The 26020-nt window shown below is 32.9% G+C and overlaps 1 protein-coding gene across 2 annotated transcripts; it reads right to left on the bottom strand.

Annotated features, from left to right (window-relative positions):
- Positions 1-218: 218 nt before the first annotated feature.
- Positions 219-20480, bottom strand: LOC139514707 (histone deacetylase complex subunit SAP130-like). Of its 2 annotated transcripts, none has more exons than XM_071304276.1 (19): positions 20283-20480; positions 16729-16841; positions 15261-15384; positions 14451-14717; positions 13655-13880; positions 11392-11630; positions 10562-10684; positions 9937-10129; positions 8753-8907; positions 7980-8144; positions 7228-7516; positions 6869-7015; positions 6103-6215; positions 5585-5657; positions 4859-4959; positions 4328-4462; positions 3467-3570; positions 2548-2667; positions 219-2345 (listed from the first exon to the last, which is right to left on the bottom strand). In XM_071304276.1, the coding sequence occupies exons 2-19, from the start codon at positions 16834-16836 to the stop codon at positions 2199-2201; spliced, it is 2829 nt and encodes a 942-aa protein (XP_071160377.1). In that variant the 5' UTR covers positions 16837-16841; positions 20283-20480; the 3' UTR covers positions 219-2198. The 2 variants fall into 2 exon arrangements, with proteins under 2 accessions (XP_071160377.1, XP_071160378.1); XM_071304277.1 differs by having other exon boundaries at positions 16729-16837; positions 20283-20476.
- Between the last annotated feature and the right edge of the window lie 5540 nt (positions 20481-26020).

Below are 26020 nucleotides of genomic sequence, written 5' to 3'. Positions count from 1 at the left end.
CTTTATTTAATTCTGTCACTCAGCTTTAAAGAATTGCCAAGAAAAACAAAAGTGATGCAAGAATCAAATGACCACATGAAAGTTTAAAACGAGAAGAGATAAATATCACCAAATCATAACTGAAATTGCAAATGTTCTCTGGTCATCAACTAGTAGATAAAACAAAGACCATAGCTGGAAAACATTTGGTGTTTAAAGTTATAAAACAATAACAAAGATTGTAAAATTTCATTGTTCTTTACCTAATTTTCATCAGATAACAATTGCAAAATAATGCATATAAAAATAACCATCTATACATGCTAACCTATTATCAATACAATGTCATAAGACAATACAATTTCATGTTATTTAGTTACCAAATGCTTTGGATGAATTAAACAAGAGTGCACACACTGAAATGTCTCGCCTTCTTTACTAATCATTGATATTATGTTGATAGTCCTAAGTATAAAGCTTTATTACAACTGTCACATAAACTTAACATTAACCAAGATAGCTAAACAAAGACCAATGAACCATGAAAATGAGGTCAAGGTCATATGAACCATGACAGGCAGACATGTACAGCTAACAAAGATTCCATACAACAAATATAGTTGACTTATTACTTATAGTTTAAGAAAAATAGACCAAAACACAAAAACTTAACACTGTGCAATGAACCATGCAATTGAGGTCATGGTCAAATAAACCTGCGGGACTGACATATAGATCATAATATATATCTATACACCAAATATAGTTGACCTTTGGCATATAATATTAGATAAAAAGACCAAAATTTAAAAACTTAACTTTGACCATTGAAGCATGAAAATAGGGTCAAGGTCAGATGACATCTGCCCGCTAGACATGTACACCTTACAATCATTCCATACAACAAATATAGTAGACCTATTGCATAAAGTATGAGAAAAACAGACCAAAACACAAAAACTTAACTATAACCACTGAACCATGAAAATGAGGTCAAGGTCAGATGACACCTGCCAGTTGGACATGTACACCTTCCAGTCCTTCCATACACCAAATATACTAGCCCTATTGCTTATAGTATCTGAGATATGGACTTGACCACCAAAACTTAACCTTGTTCACTGATCCATGAAATGAGGCCGAGGTCAAGGGAAAACTGTCTGACGGGCATGAGGACCTTGCAAGGTACGCATATACCAAATATAGTTATCCTATTACTTATAATAAGAGAGAATTCAACATTACAAAAATTCTGAACTTTTTTTTCAAGTGGTCACTGAACCATGAAAATGAGGTCAAGGGCATTGGACATGTGACTGACGGAAACTTCGTAAAATGAGGCATCTATATATAAAGTATGAAGCATCCAGGTCTTTCATCCTCTAAAATATAAACCTTTTAAGAAGTTAGCTAACACCGCCGCCGGATCACTATCCCTATGTCGAGCTTTCTGCAACAAAAGTTGCAGGCTCGACAAAAAAAGATGTAATTAGTGATGTAAAATAAATAGCCTTCATAAATTGATTTGATGTTTTCAATGACATCGCTTTATTCATTAAGATCTGGTGACTATTTAGTTTTTATCATGAAATGGTAAAGATACATATTCATTAACAATATAGTTCTGTCAAACTAAATACTATCATTGCTTGTATATGATTGGTTACCGTGATTTCATACTGTACTGTAAAGAATGTTTATTCTAACTTTTGAATTCAAGCTTATCTTTATATTAGTAGGTCTAGCAATATACTGAGAAGACTGAATGACATTTCCTTTCACAATACTTGTGTTAGATTCAGCTCGTAAACACATTGCCATTTAATCCCTAAACACCGGTCATCTGTTATAGCACTGATGTTGCACCTAATAAAAACATCAACAAACAAATAAAAGTATATGGCATCAAGAGACTGGAAGAAAGTAAACCTGTCACATGATACAAACAAATGTTGTCACATTACTATAATGTGACCCTGTAAAATATCTCCTTCTTTATTGAATGCACATATTTATCTCTCATTACATAATTAGTTCTGATGCAATAACAGGTTTACATAAGAACTATAGATCTTATAATTATATTCCATTCTGTAATTATTCTTCAATCAAAATAACATGTTGTTAACAATGTTGTTATCTGCTTTCCGTCAATCTGTCTACTAACAACATATGAACACAATGTGTATATCTAATATAAAAACACAAAACTATTGCTATCATCTCTCTTTCTTTTTGATTGGTCGTTTACTCATATGTTTGTTTATAATCTCAAATATTTTGGTTTTATGGTCCAGCACTTTTAACATAGAAGTCTTTGCTTCGTCTAACTGATCCGCTATTAATTTGCTTCTCTGTAAGTTTGCCTGAAAAAAGTGGAAATACTTGATTACAGTAAACAATAGGCAAGCTGCAGAGATAAATATTGTTCTCATTAAAACTGCTTTACATTAAATGTTAATCATAAGAAGTGTTTTATTCTAGTATAGTAAGATGAAATTAATAAATACCTTAAAAGATTTTTCAACTTGAAAGCACACATATGACAACTTTTAGTCTTAGTCTTACCTGAGTTAATTCGTGTAAGAGTCCTGAGTCATCCTCTGGAGCATGTTGTCGAACTGGTTGTGGAGCTATTGACTCTTGCAGTGACAGCACTTTCTGATGTAATGTTTTTTCTAGTCCCGTCTGAAAATGAGGAATTCTTAACATGTAAATAAAAATGCCTTCCTATCATAATTGTTAGAACTGAAAATTCATGAAATCTGGTTTTTTTTTGGTGCAAGAGTGAATATACATGTTCTGACTGCAAAGTTTTTTATTTATCTGTATTTTCCCATTGCTTAGGTCAACTTCTGCCCAAGTGATCTTATTTATGTATGTGCCTGTAATTCAGTGGTTGTCGTTTATGTGTTACATATTTGTTTTTTGTTCATTTTCTTATATAAATAAGGCCGTTAATTTTCTCATTTGAATTGTTTTACATTGTCATTTTTGGGCCTTATATAGCTGACTATGCAGTATGGGCTTTGCTCATTGTTGAAGGCCGTACAGTGACCTATAGTTGTTAATTTCTGTGTCATTTTGGTCTCCTGTGGACAGTTGTCTCATTAGCAATCATACCACATCTTCTTTTTTATGTTAACATTAATTCAAGTGGTTGAAGCTGTGTTTCTAAACTGGGTTATCAAATTAAAAGACAAATTAGTAATAATAATAGTCCTTGCTTCTGCTGATGGAACACCAATCAATTATCATCTTCAGTGAAACCCACATGCTATTCTTGGGAGTATTGATGACCATGTGATAAATATTTCTACATTAGATGGAATGGCATAGTTCCTTCTTTTGCTATTGGAACAAATCAATTGTTTAAATCAAATGAAATAAGATTGCCAACTTCATATTTGTTGTATATTATCTTCTTTGTTTTTTAGAATCAATAACATGGGAACAATTGTTCCAATCTTTCAAAAACTATGTTTACCAGATCTTCCATCTGTGCCGCCATATGATATAACTTCCATCCACTGGCCTTTTGTGTCACTGCTCTTTGATTTGATAGCTCATTTACAGTAGGTCGCCTTTCATCTGAAAAACAAAATTTTCTCTTACACAAAAGTAATAGGAAAAGTCATTATCAACAAATGAAATTAACAGATCTTAAAATCGTCATGTTTCATGGTTAGAGTAAAATAACAAAAATACTGATCTCCAAGGAAAATTAATAACAGAAAGCATGTAATCAAATGGCAAAATCAAAAGCTCAAACACATCAAACGAATGGATAACAACTGTCACACTCCTGACTTGGTATAGGCATTTTCTTATGCAGAAATTGTGGATAAAACCTGGGGTCTCTAGTGGCGAGTTTCCTCATTGGCAATCATATCATATCTTCTTTTTTTATATTTAAAGCTAGCTTAACCTCTAATACATCACTGTTGAGAAAAAAAATTCTAGATTCACTGTAAAATCTATTTTTTCACAATTTGGTCCATAGGACATGATTGCCTGCTTGCTATGTCACGTTTTCTGTGTTCATTGAATAATGATTTTATTTGATTTGTGCAGCATACTTGAGTTACTGTTATGAATTATACAACCAATATTAGTTTGTTGTCATTGAAACGGTGGAATTTTAAACAATTTGATCCATGTTAGTCTTGGTATGATTTAAGCATATTCATATATCTTATATTAAATGTATAACCACTCAGGAAATAGCTAGATGCGTTTATACCATAAAAACTAATCCTGTCATTTCACAGATATCTATTTGTGTAAATCTGCTGTATCTCTCTCATTCTAGTGACAGTTCATTTATTCATACAATGACTAGATTTACCTTTTGGTTTAACATCAGTATATCTTTGGAAATGATTATTCCGAGACTTCCATGTAAAATTATAAAAGTTCAATAAAGAAATATTTGGTCTATTTTTTTCCAACGTCCACCGGACTCCTTCGTCATCCACATATTCTGAAAAAAAAATCCAAATAAAAACTTTAATGATCAATTTTAATTTTCCTACTAAAAACTTGTTCATATTGATAGATTTTCATTTATTGTTTTAGCATAAATAAGCACTATGGATTTCTCATTAGAATTGTTGTACATATTTTTCATGCCACAGCTTTTTATAGCTTGCTATGCAGTATGGGCTTTGCTCATTGTTGAAGGCTGTAAGTCGACATAAAGTTGCTAACATCTACATCATATTGTCTATGGTGGATAGGTGTCCAATTGTCAATCATACTACTGTACATTTCCTTATTTTTAAATATTTATATGCCAATTCATTATAAAATGGTGTAACGGAAATTTTTATTTAAGACAGAAACTGTCTATTTTGGTAATAAAACAAATGATAATTACCATCTCTGAATTCTATATCTTCCTCTCTGATGTCTATCTTATCTTCTTCAAAGTCGTCATCTTCTGATGTTGAACTGTCTTTTAATTCTTCATTCACATGTCTATTTATAATAAAAGAAATGAAATGTGATTATATGCTTACATCTTCAAAGAGTAAGAATATAAATTGTCTAAAATACAGTAAACCATTTATTTTGAAAACAAGAGATCATTAATAGGAGTAAGTTTGCTAAGGATAAAATATTTAAATTAATGAAAAGACATGTGAGAAAGTTTAATAGAACTATTTTTGAACTTCCTGAATAGAAAGCAAGTAAGTAAATTTCCAACAAAAAGACATATTTCCTATCTAGTCATTGTATAAGCTATGATTCATTTTGATATTGGCTAATTAATCCTAATATGAAATTGTAGTTAGGGGCTAATTTAGGGACTTATTGAACCTACTCCTTTATAATGCTTTGAGAGTGTTCTGGTTACTATTAAAGGCTTCAAAGGGATATTTTGTAATATTATAGGGAATCAAAAAATTGTTCCAAAAATAACAGTTTTTATAAATTTAAGTCCTATCACTACTGGTTTTTTAAATTTCAAATCAAATTAAAATTTTGTGTTAACATAATTATAGTCACTGAACCTTGATAAATGTGTTCTCTTAAAATACAATGCAAAAAAAAAAGTTATCTTTTTGAATTTTGAATTGAATTGTAATATCAAATAACTTACAAAAGTTGTTTTCTAGGTTTTTTTCTAGGTGAAGTTTCTGTACTATTTGGTAATGAAGAGCTATTTGGAAAACCTGAAAAATAATCTTAGGAATTAGAGATAATGCAATACTACAACCCTGTACAGAAAGATAGTAATTTAATAAAGATAATGTAAGAAATCACTTTGTATTTTTGAAAAAAAAATAAAAGTATTTAAAACATAAATAAGGCCATGGTGTTTCAATTTGTTTTCCATTCATTTATATGATGGTTTACTTTTATAAATTGTGACTTGGATAGAGAGTTGTCTCATTGGCCCTCATACCACATCTTTTTCTATCTATTAACTTAGAGGACCTGTCGTTCACCTAGGTCTATGTGCATCTTCAACAATATTTCTTTCTATCTTCTTAAAATTTTTGCTCAAATCACAAAACTAAAGGGTAACAGCTCCAATAAGGGATGTCATATCTAATGGATTAAATTCATTTCATATAAATCACTCTTAAATATCTCTTTCAATTTCAAAAGTTTTACCGTTTTCTATTGTATCTGGTGGTTCTTGTTTTATTCGTAAATCAGACAATGCATTCTGGGTAGGTGTGGTTGCTTCACTCGATAAAGCTGTATCTGTTGAAGACTGGCTTTCACTGAAAAATAAAATGAACAGAAAATGACCAGTGGTATTTCATTTCCTAAAGACAGATATGGACCATGATTCAAAAGAACCTGAATACCTCACTTATCAAAAATTGTAATAATAGGCTAACACATAAAAACTAATAAGAACCAATCCTTTTAGTTCAATAACCTAATTACTGATCATTTTTTACTGTTTCCACTTTCTGCATATAAGGGCAATAACTCCTGTAAGCGATTCATCTGATCGTATATATTGGGATTTTTGTAGATCTTGTTTTTTTTATAATGATTGCATTTTATAGATTTTCACTATCTTTTACAGTTTACAAGATATGGTTTATTCATGATCTACAAAATTCCTAAACTACTATGGATTCATCATTGTTCCTAAATTACCCAATTTTCGTGGATTTCTTGGGTAAAGATGAACCACAAAATTAAATGTTCAACGAATAAGAAATATAATATAGATTTGTATGCAGGGCTCGGCAATACCACAAAATTAAATATCCACTAACATGTAAGTTTTCCTTATATGACGAAAATAAATGAATCCACAGTATCTAACTTTGAATAAGTTGTGTCTACGACAGTCATCATAATAAATTATAATGTGGCCCATGCAGCAATATTCTATTAATAAATCTGACTCAAGACTCACCCTGCAGGTGTAGCTGGTGTTTTAGGCGAACTTGTATTTGATTGAGGGGCAGAGTCTGTCCGAGAATCAGGTCGAGGACTGTTATTGTCTGGTAACTTTTCTTGTACTGTATTTAAACCACACACTGGTTTCTTTACCACTGTCATACTGAAATAAGAGTATGCCTTTATTTTTTGTCTTTGCAGGTATTAAAATAGAGACATAACATTAAGACTTTTTGTTCCACCTGATTTGGTTTGATTGTCATTTAGACCCATTTCCCTTTTCTATTTGTTCAATATGATGTTAATGGTATAAAAAATAGTTTTAAATTTCTTTGAAATGGCAAATGACTGAAAAGAATTTAATTTTTAGCCTACCCTTCGTTTGTGCGTTTCCTCAGTATACTTGGTCTGGGTGAAGAGTTGGCATTAGTTACAGGTATGTTTGTTGGTTGACTACTCTGAAACTGTGGAACACCTGTAGCCTGTGTTGCATTTATATACAAATTACTGGACGCTGTAGCTAAACTGTGAATATTACTGCTGGCTATGGCCATTGCTGATAAAGCTGGAACATTGACCGGTATTGAAGCTGTTGCCATGACAACAGAGGTAGATGGGATAGATCCAGATGAATCTTTTGGAGTTGTAGGCCTTATCACATTTCCTGAAATATAAAAAAAGAAATGTCACAGGGCTCAATCTACTCTTTATTCTAAAGCTTGCCTTCTTTATCAGCTACTTATGACATTCTTTACAACATTTACCTCCTGCTTTGGAATAGACTGACGAGAGAAATAAAATTGCATTATTCAATTTTTGACCTTTGAATTTTGGGTTAAACTGCCCCTTAAAACCACAGAACATTAAAATAAATCACTTAGGCTGTTAAAACATGCTTGAATTTTGAATTCACGATCAGCTAATTTTAATGTATATGTAATATTTGTTAAGGTCCACCTAACCTGTAATATGTACAATTTTTTAGACAAACTAAATAAAAGTTCACCATAAATTCATGGAAAATATTTTCATTTTCTACAAACCATTTTGAATGTTTCTTTTTATTAAATTCACAAGTATTGTATATTTTAGAAATTAACAAATATGAAGACTAATATTGGACTTACCATCAGAAGATGTAGTATAAGAAGTACCAGCAGAATGTGGAGTAAACAGGGAAAGAGGTCCTTGCCTCATTAACATAGTATTGTGGTCCACTAGAGGCTGGGTTGTTGATACCAAACCATGGACTGCTGCTTGTAATGTTGCAGATAAATTTGGTGTTTGATTGACTGTTAAGAAATAAAAATAACATTGTCAGCAAGACACACTTGTAATGAGATTCAGAGAAGATAGATTAACTTTTTCCTAAGACATCACATTGAAAAGCTAAGATGGTCTTCATTTGTTTGTTTTTGCTTTCATTCATTGGCAGGACACTTGAAAATATAAACTGGAAGTATTCCACAGAGCTTTACCTTTGAGTTAACAAGAATCATCTGTTAGTATGTTATTCTATAGGAGAAAATAGTACAATATTGAAGGTTGTAAAGTGACCTATAGTTTTTGATTTCTGTGTTATTTTGGTGTCTTGTGGAGAGTTGTCTCATTGGCAATCATACCACATCTTTTTTTACATTCATTATTTGTACATAAATTAGGCTGTTAATTTTCTTATTTAAATTGTTTTACATTTGTCATTTAGTGGCCTTTTATAGCTTACTATAGGGTATCGGCTTTGCTTATTGTTGAAGACAGTATAGTGACCTATAGTTGTTAATTTCTGTGTCATTTGGTTTCTTGAGAATAGATGTCTAATTGGCAATCATAACATATCATCTTTTATATATAACTATATTAAACATATATCTACTTATTAATCAAAGGAAAATAAACTTACTGAGACCAGGTCTAACTGATGATGCTGATGATATGGGTAATCCTGTTGCTTGTGCTGCAGCAGCTGCTGCCATCTGTTGGTACATTAATTGATGATATTCAGGGGAGATCATATACTGTAGCTGTAACTGTGACAAGTTCATTCCTGCTCCTTGCCTGTATACAATTATATATCATTATTGGTAACTATTCCTCATAAAATTGTGACACTAGGGGAATCAATCTTATCATAAAGAAATAAATGAAGATGGAAACATAAAAAGTGTAAGGTTTAGTGGAAGAGTTTTTAACCTTAAACATTAAGATATTTATCTCATGATTGCAAAAGAAACAATAATGAATAAACTTGAGCAGGATAATCACAACTTAACTAGGAGTTAATCAACTTGTGACTTTGGCAAAGAAAAATAATGTGAGTATAAAATGTGGATCTTTTTTAAAATGAAAACACCAACAAAGTTAAAACAAATATATTGACAAATGATTGAAGTCAACAAGAAAGAGCCAAATACATTTAAAGTATCTGTGTATCTATTGGTTTACAGTATAATGGCATCTCCTATAAATAAATAACCTCTCTCACCTTGTATCAACTCCATTCCTATAAATAAATAACCTCTCTCACCTTGTTTCAACTCTGTTCCTATAAATAAATAACCTCTCTCACCTTGTATCAACTCCGTTCCTATAAATAAATAACCTCTCTCACCTTGTATCAACTCCGTTCCTTTTAAATAAATAACCTCTCTCACCTTGTATCAATAAATAACCTCTCTCACCTTGTATCAACTCTGTTCCTATAAATAAATAACCTCTCTCACCTTGAATCAACTCCGTTCCTATAAATAAATAACCTCTCTCACCTTGTATCAACTCCGTTCCTACAAATAAATAACCTCTCTCACCTTGTATCAACTCTGTTCCTATAAATAAATAACCTCTCTCACCTTGTATCAACTCCGTTCCTATAAATAAATAACCTCTCTCACCTTGTATCAACTCCGTTCCTTTTAAATAAATAACCTCTCTCACCTTGTATCAATAAATAACCTCTCTCACCTTGTATCAACTCTGTTCCTATAAATAAATAACCTCTCTCACCTTGAATCAACTCCGTTCCTATAAATAAATAACCTCTCTCACCTTGTATCAACTCCGTTCCTACAAATAAATAACCTCTCTCACCTTGTATCAACTCCAGTGACTGACCCTGGCAATGTCATTGTTGAAGTAATTGGTCGATGAGGTTGAGGCATGAACATAGCAGTAGATTGTGTTAAAGGTTCTGTTCTGTCGTGTGTTGTTGTCACTGGACGTGAGGGTAAATGTGATGATGATATAGATGATGGTTGTTGTTGCCTAACAGGATTCACTTTGGCTAAAAATAATTTATAAAAATTTTAATATGCTAAATTTTAAACCTAGCAAACCCTAATATGGCAATGATTATTAATGTAAAAGGTCTAAATGATCTCTATTTCTAAACCTAGCATAGGATGTGCAATTGAGATGCAGTAAAATAATATAATTCTGAGATTCTGTCTCATTTAATCAATTACTTTTTTTTTGACAAAACTTATTTCTGTTTTATTGAAAGGAGATATTTTATGACTTAATGAAAATTAAATTTAGGCATAGTGGTCTTTATGTGAGAAAACAAAAAGGTTTTCTATTAAAATTAATTGAAACTAGGATTTTTATTTTTTTTTAAACAAAAATGTTTCTTTTGATTTGTTTTTATATTGTCCCTGAAGGAATACCTAAAAAAGAGTTATCACTTAATTGAGGCCTTTTATTATGTTTTACTTACCAACTGGAATGATTGATGATGCTGCACTTAAAGAATTTATTGAAGATATAGGAGCTGACGTCAGATTACTAAGGGTAACTGCTGATGCTGGAAATGTGGCTATAGATGATACTGGGACTGTTGCTGAAATACAATAAACAACAATTGTTAATATAAGCAAACATGTAACTCTGGACTGACTTATAATGCAAGATAGTTTTACATTTCCATGTGGTTAAAAACTTTATTATGTCGAGATTCATTCTTTGACTTCTATTAAATCTTTTCATATGATTCTTTTGCACAAATACAAAATGTGTGGTCTCACATATTGATAAGCAAATAACTGATAAATTCTCTAAAATTCATATCAAAAGTATCATATAAAATAACCTGGTTTAGCAACTAAATGCAGTGTAAAAATTATATGATTTTAATTAAAATTGCCCCAAAAACTGATTATGATACCCGTTTTTCTATAACAATAAGTTTCCATAAATTAAAAAGAATGCATATATATATATGTACAATATAGGTTTCTTCTGACTTTTGAATGGTAGGAAATTTTTTTAGAGACAGGTGGAGTTCTTTTTCTATAAAACTGAATATCTTAGATGCAGATTAACATAGATTTTTTTTATTATGACGTTAATTGTTTGAACCTGATTAAAATATTCTTATTCTGCCATGTATAAGTGATTTGCTTGATATCAGGGGGCATTAAAACAATCATCTATCAATCAATTAAGTTTTGAGTTAGTTGAACATCTTCAGTACATTAATTCTTATTTTTTATGTCTAAAACCTGAACATTGCCATATGTTTGAAATATGTATTACAATGAAACTCACACTTGTTAGTTTTGGATATGTTTGACAATACAGAATGCTGGGTTACGGAGGGTTGTGACATCAAAATTTTAGGCGATGATAATGCCATGCCATGAGACAGGTGAACTGGTTTCTGGACTGGTTGCTGATGTGTGATGATTTGTTTCTGGGTTAGGTCAGGTCTGTTTGCTGTCTGTAGTGTTATCTGTATACTGGGAGCAGTATTCATAGCTGTAGTACCTGGCAATGCTTTCATTTGTCTACAAAAGAAAGCAAACATTATAGAACATTGAAACTATTTCTAGAATTCACTTAAAATTTCCTTTTTTTCTGTATTTTGTAGATTCATTTTCATTTGTTAGACTCCAACTTTGGAGGATTTCATAGATGCAGGTAGACAGCAAATTTAAATGTTTGACGGATTACAAATTTTCTAAAGAGTCATGTGCAGACTTTGACAAAACCGCGAAATCAAATATCCATGAAGATGCAAGTTTATCTCATCAAAGAAAATTGGTACTAACAAAAATAAATCCACAGTAAATTTTAAGGTACATAAATTTTTAGAATGTTACAAAAAAAACAGGACACATCTTTATACGACCGCAGAGGTCGAACCATAAACAGTAGGGGCTAGTATGGACACAACATTTAAGCTTGATACAGCTCTGAATTTGGATTGTGATCAAGTTTTTGACATACAATGGATTTCTTATACAAAACAAATGTCCAGATCTTACAAATCTATTGGACAATATTGTGCAATTAAAGATTTATCATTCAAACTTTTCAAAAATTTGAAATTTGAGAAATTTTGAAAAAAAATTGATACTACCACCCCCTTTTTTTGCAATAAGTCAAAAACCTGACATTTCCTTATACATAATTTACAAGTAGTGTAAGGGAGGTAAATCTGAACATACCCGACATTGTATGTTGAATGTTCTTGAATTAACTCCCTTATGCTGCTTTTAAATTGTCTTAATGGGTTGTCCATTGACCAGAAAAACCTAGTTTTCCCCCTTTTTCTGCCCCTAATTCCAAAACATTTTGAGCCATAACCCCCGAAAGTCAATACTAACTATCCCTTCATTGTTTGGAAACTCGTGGTATCATTTCAGAGAGATTCATACACTTAAACACAAGTAATTGTTTGAAAGCTACAAAAATGCTTATTTTGGGCCCCCTTTTTGGCCCCTAATTCCTAAACTATTGGGACCATTACCCCCAAAATCAATACTAACTATCCCTTCATAGTATGGAAATTTGTGGTATAATTTCAGAGAGATTCATACACTAAAACACAAGTTATTTGTTTGAAAACTACAAAAATGCTTATTTTGGCCCCTTTTTCTAAAACTATTGGGACCATAATCCCCAAAATCAATCCCAACCTTGCTTTAGTGGTATTGAACCTTCTGGTAAAAATTAAAAAAGATCCATTCACTATAACTAAAGTTATTGTCCGGAAACTAAATGCGTCTTCGGACGACGACATGATAGCATTATATGACGCAAATTTTTTTTTGCAGTTGTATGAAAACTAATAAAAAAGAATTGCAATTATTCATTACCAGTAAATATTATGCTGCTAATCAAATTGTCAATATGTAAAAGAAATTATTATGTTTAGGCACATAAATTATCTTTTATCAAGTGTGTAGACTCTATGAAGTGTTTACTTTTCAATTATTACCTGTGGGTTTCAGATAGTGTGGTTGCTACTGAAATGGCAGGAGATATTGGTCTAGTCAATGGTGGGGTAGTTGTCCTTAGTGGAGTTGTAGTAATTACCTGTGGGGTTCGGAAGGTGTGGTCGCTACAGAAATGGCGGGAGATATTGGTCTAGTCAATGGTGGGGTAGTTGTCCTTAGTGGAGTTGTAGTACTTACCTGTGGGGTTCGGAAGGTGTGGTCGCTACAGAAATGGCAGGAGATATTGGTCTAGTCAATGGTGGGGTAGTTGTCCTTAGTGGAGTTGTAGTAATTACCTGTGGGGTTCGGAAGGTGTGGTCGCTACAGAAATGGCAGGAGATATTGGTCTAGTCAATGGTGGGGTAGTTGTCCTTAGTGGAGTTGTAGTAATTACCTGTGGGGTTCGGAAGGTGTGGTTGCTACTGAAATGGCAGGAGATATTGGTCTAGTCAATGGTGGGGTAGTTGTCCTTAGTGGAGTTGTAGTAATTACCTGTGGGGTTCGGAAGGTGTGGTCGCTACAGAAATGGCAGGAGATATTGGTCTAGTCAATGGTGGGGTAGTTGTCCTTAGTGGAGTTGTAGTAATTACCTGTGGGGTTCGGAAGGTGTGGTCGCTACAGAAATGGCAGGAGATATTGGTCTAGTCAATGGTGGGGTAGTTGTCCTTAGTGGAGTTGTAGTAATCAATGAGCCTCTAGCGCCATGGATTCCTGTGGTGGAACTTGATGTTGGCACAGCATGTTGACTGGGTCGTAACATTGGAACAGCTGTGTTAGACTTTGGTGCTGCTAAAACAGAGGCTGCTGCCGCTGCACCTAGAGCAATTACAAATTTATACAATATACAAGTTTGCTGAATAACATGTAAAATATGTTAACTGTTTAAGACATTCATAAGTAAACAAAATTCTTTAATCTCTTTACACACTTTTGAAGTATAACATTGAAACAAAGATACTAGATTTTGATCAGAAACAAGCTTCTGTCCAGATTGGTACTAAGGATAGTTTAAGAAAGTTATTAAAATTTCAAAACTGTACCACAGAGTGAATGTAATGTTAACTGACAGAAAAACAAAGTCCATTTAAAAGTAAAATACAGAAAACTGGATATTTTAAACAATATTTACTTCTGGATACTATCTTATGATCATAAACAAGCTTCTTTCCAAGTTTGGTAGAAATCCAGTATAGTATAAGAATGTTAATAAAATTTCAAAAACTTCAACCAAAGAGTGAATATTTGTGAATGCTGCCGTCGACTGAATACATGATCACTATGTTCTGCTCGACTTGACAAAAATGTCACTATAGTTAGAAAAAATTAAATGTGGTGGATGTACATAAGAAGATATGTAATTGTTGACAATTACAGTTGATAACATACCTCTAGGAAGGTGAGATGGATAAGCTGTTTGGATATGTGGTTTTAAGATGGATCCATCTGTTCCATGTTGTGATGTTGATGTGATGGATGTTGGAGCACTAATTTGTACAATACTAGGCTGTGACGTTCCTGGAGTGGCCACTCTTACAATCTGTGTTGAGGGCATCATAGACGTGGAGGATGTTGAGGCTGGGGTCAAAGTTGAAAAGTTAATAGGGTTTGCAGTAAGTGATGGTTTGTTCACATCAATATTTCCAGCCAGAAGACCTGCAGTTATAGATGATAGATTATTATTAAACTATCTGTCATCAAAACTTTGTACATAAACAAATAAAACATGATGTACATGTAACTTATACATTAAACTTGAACAGATCAAAAATTATATTGGGTCCTCTTTGTATTGACTTGTATTGGATTTTCTACATATATTTACATCTCTTTAAAATTAAAATACATTTGTGTCTTTATTTTTATCTGTATTTTATTTTTCATTTAAATGTTGTACTGTTAAATCAATCATCCTTAATCAGAACGATAGTTGTATGTGTGAGTGTATGCGAGTGGGAGAGAAAGGCTTTTTATTTTTACTTTGTGTGATTACATGCTTGTTATAAGCCCTATGATTAGGAAATAAAATATCTTTATCTTTATCTTTATTCTTTATTTTAAAGAGAACTTGCAAAGCAAATAAACATGTAATTGATTCGGTACTTGCAGAAATGGACTATGTTTTTCATTTCTGATTGTGCTATGCATGGGTAAGAAATGAAATATTTAAAACATGTAAAAGATTTTAACAAAATTTACCCTGAGGAAGTCCTGCTGCTGCTGGTAAAAAAGACTGGAGAGGTTGTGCCGAATGAGCAGGGGGAATAACTCCACCGACATTCTGCATCTGTAAAACTGGTCTGTTTAGTGTTTTAGATAATGTCTGGAATAGAATATATACATACAATTACCATGATAACCTTGGAATTAAAACATACATATGAATGAATGAATTTCTTTAGAACAAAGCCCAAATGTTAAAAATCTAAATACATGGTTAGATTCAGCATATTGAAGAACCCCATGTATTCAATTTTTGTTGAAATCAAACAAAGTTTAATTTTGGACCCCGATTTGGACCAACTTGAAAACTGGGCCCATAATCAAAAATCTAAGTACATGTTTAGATTCAGCATATCAAAGAACCCCAAGAATTAAATTTTTGTTAAAATCGACCTAAGTTTAATTTTGGACCCTTTGGACCTTAATGTAGACCAATTTGAAAACAGGACCAACAAGAATGTGTCCTCAGTACACGAATGCCCCACTCGCACTATCATTTTCTATGTTCAGTGGACCGTTAAATTGGGGTAAAATCTCTAATTTGGCATTAAAATTAGAAAGATCATATCATAGGGAACATGTGTACCAAGTTTGAAGTCGATTGGACTTCAACTTCATCAAAAACTACCTTGACCAAAAACTTTAACCTGAAGCGGGACAGACGGATGAACGAACGAACGCACAGACCAGAAAACATAATGCCCCTCTACTATCGTAGGTGGGGCATAAAAATTAAGAATCTAAATACACGGTTAGATTTGGCATATCAAAGAGCCCCAATAATTCATTTTTTGATGAAATCAAACAAAGTTTAAATTTGGACCCTTTTGGCCCCTAATTCATTGTTATTCCTAAACTGTTGGGACCAAAACTCCCAAAATCAATTCCAACCTTCCTTTTGTGGTCATAAACCTTGAGTTAAAATTTCATAGATTTCTATTTACTTATACTTAAGTTATTGTGCAAAAACCAAGAAAAATGCTTATTTGGGATCTTTTTTTGGCCCCTAATTCTTAAACTGTTGGGACCAAAACTCTTAAAATCAATCCCAACCTTCCTTTTATGGTCATAAACCTTGTGTTTAAATTTCATAGATTTCTATTTACTTATACTAAAGTTATAGTGCGAAAACCAAATGTCTTCGGATAACGGCGACGCCAACGTCATACCAATACATGTATACGACCAAATTTTTTTCAATTTTTGCGGTCGTATAAAAACTCAGTAAATTTAATGCTTTAAACTTTCTGTTTTTATCACAGTTTCCTTTTTGACTCATAGTAATGCAAGTAAAACTCTTGTAAAAAAAAATTCTAGGTTAATGTTTTTAATGTTCACCAAAATGAAAGGATGCAATAAGTTGATATTTGTTACCTGGTATCAAAGGTATGGTGAGTTACTTTTGGTATGGATAAATTAATGAATCAGTAAACAAAGATGTTACCTGGTATGGTGCGTTACTTTGGGATGGTTTACTAGATGGAATTCTCAATGGTTGACCAGCCTTTCCTGAATCATCAGGAGGTTTTTCACCACTACTCTGACTGCTCATCCTATCTGCAACATAAATAACCTTTTAGTTATCAGATTGTATGTTGAAAATTATAACATAAACAATACATATGCAGGATTAAGGCTATTTTATTAATCTTCACATTGGAAGACCATTAGTCCAGTCAATCTAGCATAAATTTTACCCTAACCTGAAAGTAATTGCAACAGAAGATTTTTAAGTTTTAATCTTTAGCATTATAACCCAAATATACACAGAAAAAAGTCCCAAAAATTTTAGTTGAGGAAGACTAAAAAAATCATCATTTAACATTCCTATAGAGATTTGCATTGAAAAGGGAGATAACTCTTGGAAAAAAGGCAGAAATATCAATAAAATTGATACAAAATTATAAATTTAACACTTCTATTCATCTGAATGTATTTTTTAGTGGTCTTTAGAGTATAACAAACAACTCTAAATGTGTTTTCATATCTTTTATCAAGCTATAATCTAGATTTTGTAATTCATTAGTTGACCATTTATTGAATTTTTCAACATGTCAAGGTAAAGAATCTCAAATTTAATCAAAATAATTCAGCATGCATTCTTCTTTTTGTGTTTTAAAGTTTCTTTAAATAAGTAAGATGCTGAAAAAATATCATATTCAGATATAAACCAGGGCTCACGCTACCAGGCGACTTGGGCGAAGAAGTCGCCTTCCCGACCGTCACTTCGCTTTCCCCGACCCCCAAAAGCGAAAACAAGTCCCCCTGTTCTTGACGATAGTCGCTTTCAGTCGCTTCCGTCATCGGACATTTTCAATTTTTACCAAGTTGATGAAACATCAATTTTTTATTGATAATTAAAGAAATTCAGACATAAACGATTCATTATCTTTAGAAAAGAGGTTGAAGCATTGTCTTCGTAATGTGTAGCAGGTTATTTGATAAAAATACAACTTTTTATCACTTCGTGCATTTCTGCAAGTTCCGGTGCTTGTTACTCGAAAACGTACATCAACCTCAAATTCGGCGGCAACATAAGTTTGTTACTTCATTTAAACGTGATAAAAGTGGCCTCCAGTAAATTTTTAATCCATTTATTGCATTAAAAACGTCATGTTCCTTTCCAAATAACTTGTCAAACATCGTTTATTTTTGTCAATTTTCTTGCATTCGTCCGCCATTGACCGATTTCTAAACTCTGGATCTGAACCGGACCAGCTATGACCGAAATCCGAACTTTAACAATAATTACTACGGACGCACGGATGGAACAGCTGACAGAAGAATATTGATCCCAAAGGGGAAAATTACGCATTCCACACGCATTAAGAGACTTTTGGTAACATCTAATTGATTGGTGTATATAATTCCCTATATTTTTTATGGATTGTTTCAAACTATTGATTAAAGTTGCTTAACTCTGAGACTATTATACTCATTACTAATATCAATATATTCTGGCCCAGCTTAATAAATTTTATATTTTTTTTATGAGAAACACTGAATGTCATACACAAGATAATTTTTAATTAAATTGTAATTGATATATTATAATTTCTTTACATTTTTTAAAATAATTTTTTTTTTTTTAGTGCTAGATATTTAGTTTGTAGTTTCTCACAAGAACCTTAGTAAAACTTAAACAACTTTTAATTTCAAATGTTACTTTAATTGTAATTTTTTTACTCAGATATGAATTGAACCATTATTTACATATGGCCCTTTATACTATTGTAAAATCCAAACATTGTATCGCACCGTGCGAATGAGCACTTCTCTTTCAAATCTCACCACTTCTCCCTATCAGTTTCAAAAAGAGAAGTCACTTCTCCCTATAATTCTGAAGTAGTGTGAGCCCTGATAAACAATACCAAATTTTCACATTATCTTTTCAAAATGGTCACAAAGCTTCACATTTGCAATTTCTTTAATGAAAAATGCACAATAAAATAAAACTACCCATAACATATGTCGCAAACTGTAATGTTTATATGGCAATAAAACTTTGAATTGAACTGAATTTTTAACGTTTTGCACGTACTGCAAAGAAAATAACATAACCAATTTTGCTAAAGGGACTTCTAAGTTAAAACTGAAGCAATTATTAAAAGGCTATGAGGAATAAAACAACTATAAATTAATTGGAAACTCTGACATTGTTTTTATTATCATTTATGGACAGTGCACATGACTAAAAATAAGTAGTGTCAGAAGTTTACCTTGTTTAATAATTTTTTGTAAATGAAAAATCCTTAAAATTAGCTAAAGACAAATTTTTCCAACCAGCTTAAACCCTTTTAGGTATGCTAAAAATGCAGGATTTTGCATCTAAGATTTCAAAATTTGAATGGGGAGCATGCCCCCACCCCCCTAGCTGGTTTGGGTCGCTTCGCGACCCTCACCGGTGTCAGACTAGTGGAAGTTATTCAGGACTAGTAAATTAAAATAATTACTACTAGTCCAGTACCCTCAAAAGTTTTTGGTGCAGACTGAAAGGACTCATTTTTGTGGAGTTATCTCCCCTCCCAATGCTAATTTCCATAGGAATTTAAAAATGCTGATTTTGAGTTTTCCTCAAGTTAGATTTTATGGGACTTTTTTCTGTGTATATAAAGGGCATAATGCTATAGATTAGAACTAAAACATGTTCTGTTGCAATTAGTTTGAGGTTAAATCTTAGTTTGAATGGACTACATGTTTTAAATTTGAACTTATAATACATGTAGATTTTTAATCATTGTTTTGATCCATGTTTACACTGATGTTTCATAAAACTAACCCATACACCATATGATTCAATGTACACAAAATTCATAATTCTGCTAGTGCAACATTCTGTAGCTTCCAGAAATAACAACGAAAAGGCACCTAGAATACCATCAAGTAAAACAACTGTACATAAGGAGTTGTTCTATCCTAGAACAATCATAAAGTGGAACACCTTGCCAAACTCTAGTGTCTGCGCCCAGAGTCCTGAATCTTTCAAGTCTCAGCTCCCTCATTAAATTTGAATAACATGTTTTTGATTGCTCCTGTATATACATTAAATTGCACCCATTCTTTTGTTGATTAAATTTCAAAAATATTTCATGCGCTCACACTGAGACTACTATAACACATGTGTTATAGTAGTCTCAGGCTCACATCATAATGTGGCAGAATAGACCGAAAGACTGGCAGGCATAAATGTTTACTGCTCTAGTAGGCAGCACTGAATTGACAAGATTCTATTATTAAGTCTGTGGACTCAGCATGTTAGACAAGAGATTTGCAATAGCTTCAACATTCTGCATTTTGAGATTGTCCCCCATTTAAATACCGACCACAACAACGTTTTCATCAAACGCCATAAACTATATTGCATTTGCCCTAATCATAGTAGTCATTCTGGAATACACCTCATTAACAGTATGTCAGTAAATATTTCAAGTATAAATCAGATAATTTATGTTATTCTGTGTAAGTGAAAGAAATCTCACATAAAAAAAAATATCCTACCTATGTCTATACCTGTGGTTGATAATCACAAATTCCTATCTAGCACACTGTAAATAAAGCAATCCCAGTCTTCAAAAGTGTTCAATATGAACACGTTTTGAATATACTTCTAATTAATGAAAATATCGTCAAATTTGGAGTCGTATTTGCCTCAATATTCTCAGGTCAACTGCTGCTCAAAATGTTTTGTAAGCAGCTATCTGATTGGTTGATCGACTCCATATGATCTAAATGCGCTTCCGGAATGCTCTAAGTTATAGTCTATTCCAAAGAGTACGCCTCAATCACGTGATTTAAAATACGCTAAAAATAACTATGTAATGCAGTAGTTCGATATAGTACAAGGGAAGTAATAAAAAGTAATAACACAAAAATACTGAACTCCGAGGAAAATTCAAAACGGAAAGTCTCTAATCAATTGGCAAAATTAAAAGCCCAAACCGTGACATCAAACAAGTCGATAACAACTGTCACATTTCTGACTTGGTACAGGCAATTTTCTATGTAGAAAATTGTGGATTGAACCTGGTTTTATAGCTAGCTAAACCTCTCACTTGCATGACAGTTACCTCAAATTCAATCATATTGACAAAGTATTGTAGCTCATTGCTAAAAAGTAGCAATTACATCTTGAAACAAAATAGTGAAATTCAAAATTCAATTCAATTCAAATTGCAATTTAATTTAATTTAATTTAATTTAATCTAATCTAATTCAAATCAATTCAATTCAATTCAATTCAATTCAATTCAATTCAATTCAATTCAATTCTCAATTCTCACTTCAATTCAAATATTCCCTGCAAATGTTGCCTTTAAAAGTTTATCTCAGTCAAAGATGCAATTTTTTATGTCATGTTTAAATTATTGTGCTTTGATTGTCTTGCTGTTGACATTTTCTACGAAATGTATAATTGCAAAAGTTGAGAAAGCTATGTCCCTCTTACAGTTATTGAAAGGTAATCTCTACGAAATGTATAATTACAAAAGTTGAGATAGCTCTGTCCCTCTTACAGTTACCGAGAGGTAATAGATATCAAAGGGATAGTCAAACTAATAAGTTGAAAACGAACTGCCGATGTCATGAACTATACAATAAAAAATACTGAAAGGCAAACAATTTTCTACATTCACAACATATACAACTAAAAGAATAAGCAACACAAAAATCAGGTGCACTGGGATGGTAAGTAGATCCTACTTCACATGCACGTGGCACCCGTCGTGTTGCTATAGTGTAAGTACAAACCCAGAAATAATTCTACTTCATTCGATCACATTTGAGAAAAGGGGACGACATTGTGCATGGTTACGACATTGTGCATGGTTACGACATTGTGCATGGTTACGACATTGTGCATGGTTACGACATTGTGCATGGTTACGACATTGTGCATGGTTACGACAATTTGAAAATACTGAGATTTGAACATTTTCGTAAACTGAATCACAATCCACGAATCGTGAAATGAAGACCATAGTGTTTTACTTTTGTCTCACTCTGTACTTAGTCAGGACTCCGAATATGACAGCTTTTGATATAACCGTCGTAAATCAGTTACGAGTAATTCAGGGATTTCGTTACCACAAATACTTTTATATTATATATATGAAGATTTCGTTTTGGAAGATTGAATGTACATTAAGAATTCTTACCACATATAGGATATCACATCTTATTGTTAATGGTATTGTTGCTCATAGAGCCAACACTTTTGGATACGACTCACACAAACTCATTAATACTTAATTTGAATAAACTTGGTTTTTTTTTTAAAGATTGTGATTTTTAACAACGTATTTGGTTGTACTTGTAGAAAACTTGTTTCCTACGGGATAGCACATCCTCATTTTTACGAAAATGTTGTTAACCGTGCCCGGAAATTTAGAAATGACCCATGTAAACTTGTCGCTCCTTTAAATAAACTTATTCTAAAAGGTTACCTATTGAACACTGTAATAAGATCATTGAATATTGTTTTTATTGGTATAAATAATTCGGTATTAAATATTGACTTTGTTATCAGTAAATTAAAAGCTAACTAAATATTACTAGTATGTTATATACATAGACATATTCATGGATCTACAATCTGTTGACACCTGTATCTTGGTATTGCACAAGGTCGTGTTTTTCTCTGGCTGTTTATGACGTCTTTACACTAAATCCATTGGATGTTGGATGTGTACGGATTGATAGTTTAGTCTTAGATGCATAATTTTTTAATTAGTTGTTAGTGGCTTTGAACTAGCTGTCAGATAACTGTGAGTACTCTCAGATTTGTTCATTGTGTCTTTTTGTGTCGGGATGTATAAGTACCCGGCCACGTCCACTTGTATTTTTGTCCATCTGATGAGTTAAGCCTTTTTCAACTGATTTTTATAGTTCGTTCTTATGTTGTACTGTTATACCACTGTCCCAGGTTAGAGGGAGGGTTGGGATCCCGCTAACATGTTTAACCCCGCCACATTATTTATGTATATGCCTGTCCCAAGTCAGGAGCCTGTAATTCAGTGGTTGTCGTTTGTTTATGTGTTACATATTTGTTTTTCGTTCATTTTTTGATATAAATAAGGCCGTTAGTTTTCTCGTTTGAATTGTTTTACATTGTCTTATCGGGGCCTTTTATAGCTGACTATGCGGTATGGGCTTTGCTCATTGTTGAAGGCCGTACGGTGACCTATATTTGTTAATGTCTATATGTCAGTTTGGTCTCTTGTGGACAGTTGTCTCATTGGTAATCATACCACATCTTCTTTTTTATATTGTTTGACTTTCATCTGTTATATTTTATATTTGGTGTTGTTTTTTTTTTTTTTTTTTTTAACTTTTTAGTAAATTAAACATAACATATCTGTCAAGAATTATTATATTTAAATATACAATTCCTTGATCCTTTCAATAAAATATATATTATTATACTTACTTATATTTGGCCTTTTAACATTTTGCCGTTACATAAAGTCATGCTGTTTTCAGATTATGCATGACGTCTTTTTATTTGGGACAAAATGTGTTTATACATATAAGTTGTATTTGGACATGTATTTACTTTCAGTATTCGTGAGTACACACAGTACTTTTATCATTATGTTTTGCAGTGGCGGATGCAGGAATTTTCGAAAGGGGGGGGGGGGGTGCTAGCCCAGGGCAAAGGGGGGGTGCAGGGGGGGTGCAAACATATGTCCCGATTCAAATGCATTGATCGGCCAAAATAAAGGGGGGTGCGGACCCCCGGAACCCCCCCTCTGGATCGGCCACTGTTTTGTGCAAAAAACGCCTCCGGTGGCGGGAGTTTCTCCCTGCTTTGAAGATCCATTGGTGGCCGTCGGCTGCTCTTTGGTCGGGTAATTGGTGTCTTCATGACACATTACCCATTTTTATTCTGAATTTTATTCTCAACAATCTAATGAATCAAATACAACACATTCCCAACTGATGTTTACGCGTTGCTCTTATGTTGTTACACCAATGTACTGGTTTATGAGAGGCTTGAGCTCTCACAAACATGTCTAACCTCGCCCACATTCTAAATGAGCCTGTTCTTGGTCTCAGTGAGCCTGTAGTTCAGTGGTTGCCGTTGGTTGCTGTCGATGTCATATTAGTTTGGTTTGGTTTGTATTGTTTTGTAACAAATAAGTCGTTGATCATCTCTTTCCAATATCGTTGCCGTATTTTGTCATGTCAATGTCTTTTATAGCTGACTTAACGGGGTGGGTGTTGTTCATTATTGAAGATCGTACGGTGACCAACATAGGCTTGGACTTAGCATTCACCAAGTTGTAGACCTACATGCAAAGTAACAAAATTAATCCATTAGTTTCTTAGGTCTTTTATTCCTTCCCCCAACTCGTTACGACGAAATGATAATTAAAGTATTAATCCGCAAAATATTCAGATATATAAAGAGTTTTTGAATATATCTCAATATCACCATGCAGTTATTTTGAACAGAGGAAAATTTTAAACTACAAATTTAGAGTAATTTCACCAAGAATCTGGTAGATGCCAGATTATGCCCTGATAAAAGACTATTTTCTACTGTATTTTGCCGCAGTGTAAACATAATTCTAGTGGACAACTAGATAACACCTGGTCTAAATCGCGTAAAAATATTGTATTTGTTTATCCACTCAATGCAATATGGTTAACGACTAATAAAGACACAAGAAGCCAATTATTTAGTACTGAGACTATTATACTAGACTTATAGTATCTGTTATAGTAGTATCAGTTTAAAATTACAGCCTATTACATTGAGTGTGTAGGCAAAGGTGATATCTTTGGTGTTAGCTTGCTTTCTAGCTGAACCGTAGTCATTATAAGTTAAGTATACTACCCTTCTTTCGAAGTAGCCTAGTCCTACAGACAGATAGATTGGTTATCTGTCGGACTAGTCTACTCTTAAAGGAGGGAAGTTTACCGAACTTAATAATAACTTCACGGTTCAGCTAGCAAACAAGCTAACCAAATATATTACCTTTGTCTACACACTCAATGTAATTGGCTGTAAAGAAATATTGATATAATCTCGGTTACCATGTATGTCTCTGCATCAACAAAGTAAATAATGACAACTTCCCTTTTTGCCGACTTTACTAATACCACTGAAATAATGCGCAGAACTGTGTTGTTGTTTTTTTTTATATCTGCAGCAGACTATTTGTTGTATATTGCAGCATGCATGATCATAATCTGTACCTGTGTCACCAGCAAGTCAACAATTTTAGTCAGTTTTATTTGTAAAGACTCAGACGTACTTATAAATATAATTATTTTCTGTGACTGTATCTTACATTAATTTGTAGGATCCTTTACTATAGATAATTGAGCTGATATGTAACAATAACATCTCCATGCCTTATATATCATGTACTGTAGTACGACACTAGATTAAAACTGACGAGGCAAGGTAACACACGGCCACCAAAAGCTTTATTATTGTGAAGCCCCGATAGCCTAGCGGGACGGCTACAGTGCAGGCGATTTGGTGTCACGATATTTCAGTAGCATGGGTTCGAATCCCGGCGAGGGAAGAACAAAAAATTTGAATTTGCTAAAGCAAATTTACAGATCTAACATTGTTGGGTTGATGTTTAGACGAGTTGTAATTGAAAACTACGTTCAAACCTATGACTGCCAGTGGCCGGCGTAGTCAGGGTTGAAATGATGTGGATGTTTCGCCGAGGGGAGCGAGGCGAAATTTTTTTTTTTACCTTTTTATGCAGAAAAATATTTTTTATTTAAGCACATGTACTCCCCCAGAATCCGACACTAGTTAGATTTTTGTTTAAATTCAAAATACCCACCAATTCATATATTTATATTTTTAACCAAATTTTATTGTTTCCTCGAAACTACCATCATTCAATTCATAAATATTTGATGTAAAGTTTCCCACCCAATCTTATATTTGACATATCAAAAACGGACCTCATTACAGCTGCACTTCTGTAAAATTTAGGAACTTCGGAATATAGGAACTGAAGTGACTTCTCTTTCCAGGAATTTGAGTCTACAACCTTGGGTTTTTGGTTTTTGATTACTGAGCTAAACGCGTTGCAGGAGACATAAAAATACCGGGCGTCCGATCGTCTGGTCTTGTTAGCACTCTCATGTGTACAATTTTTGTTAGATTAAATGAATCTCATATCTTAAGCAATGTCTTTGACAATTTGGAAAATAAGTCGTAATCAAATATTTTTAACCAGTTATGGCCCTTTAAAATATAAATTGTA

The sequence above is a fragment of the Mytilus edulis genome, chromosome 3, assembly GCF_963676685.1.
Source record: "Mytilus edulis chromosome 3, xbMytEdul2.2, whole genome shotgun sequence".
In the NCBI taxonomy this organism is placed as follows: domain Eukaryota; kingdom Metazoa; phylum Mollusca; class Bivalvia; order Mytilida; family Mytilidae; genus Mytilus; species Mytilus edulis.
This window is presented reverse-complemented; position numbering and strand designations above follow the sequence as displayed.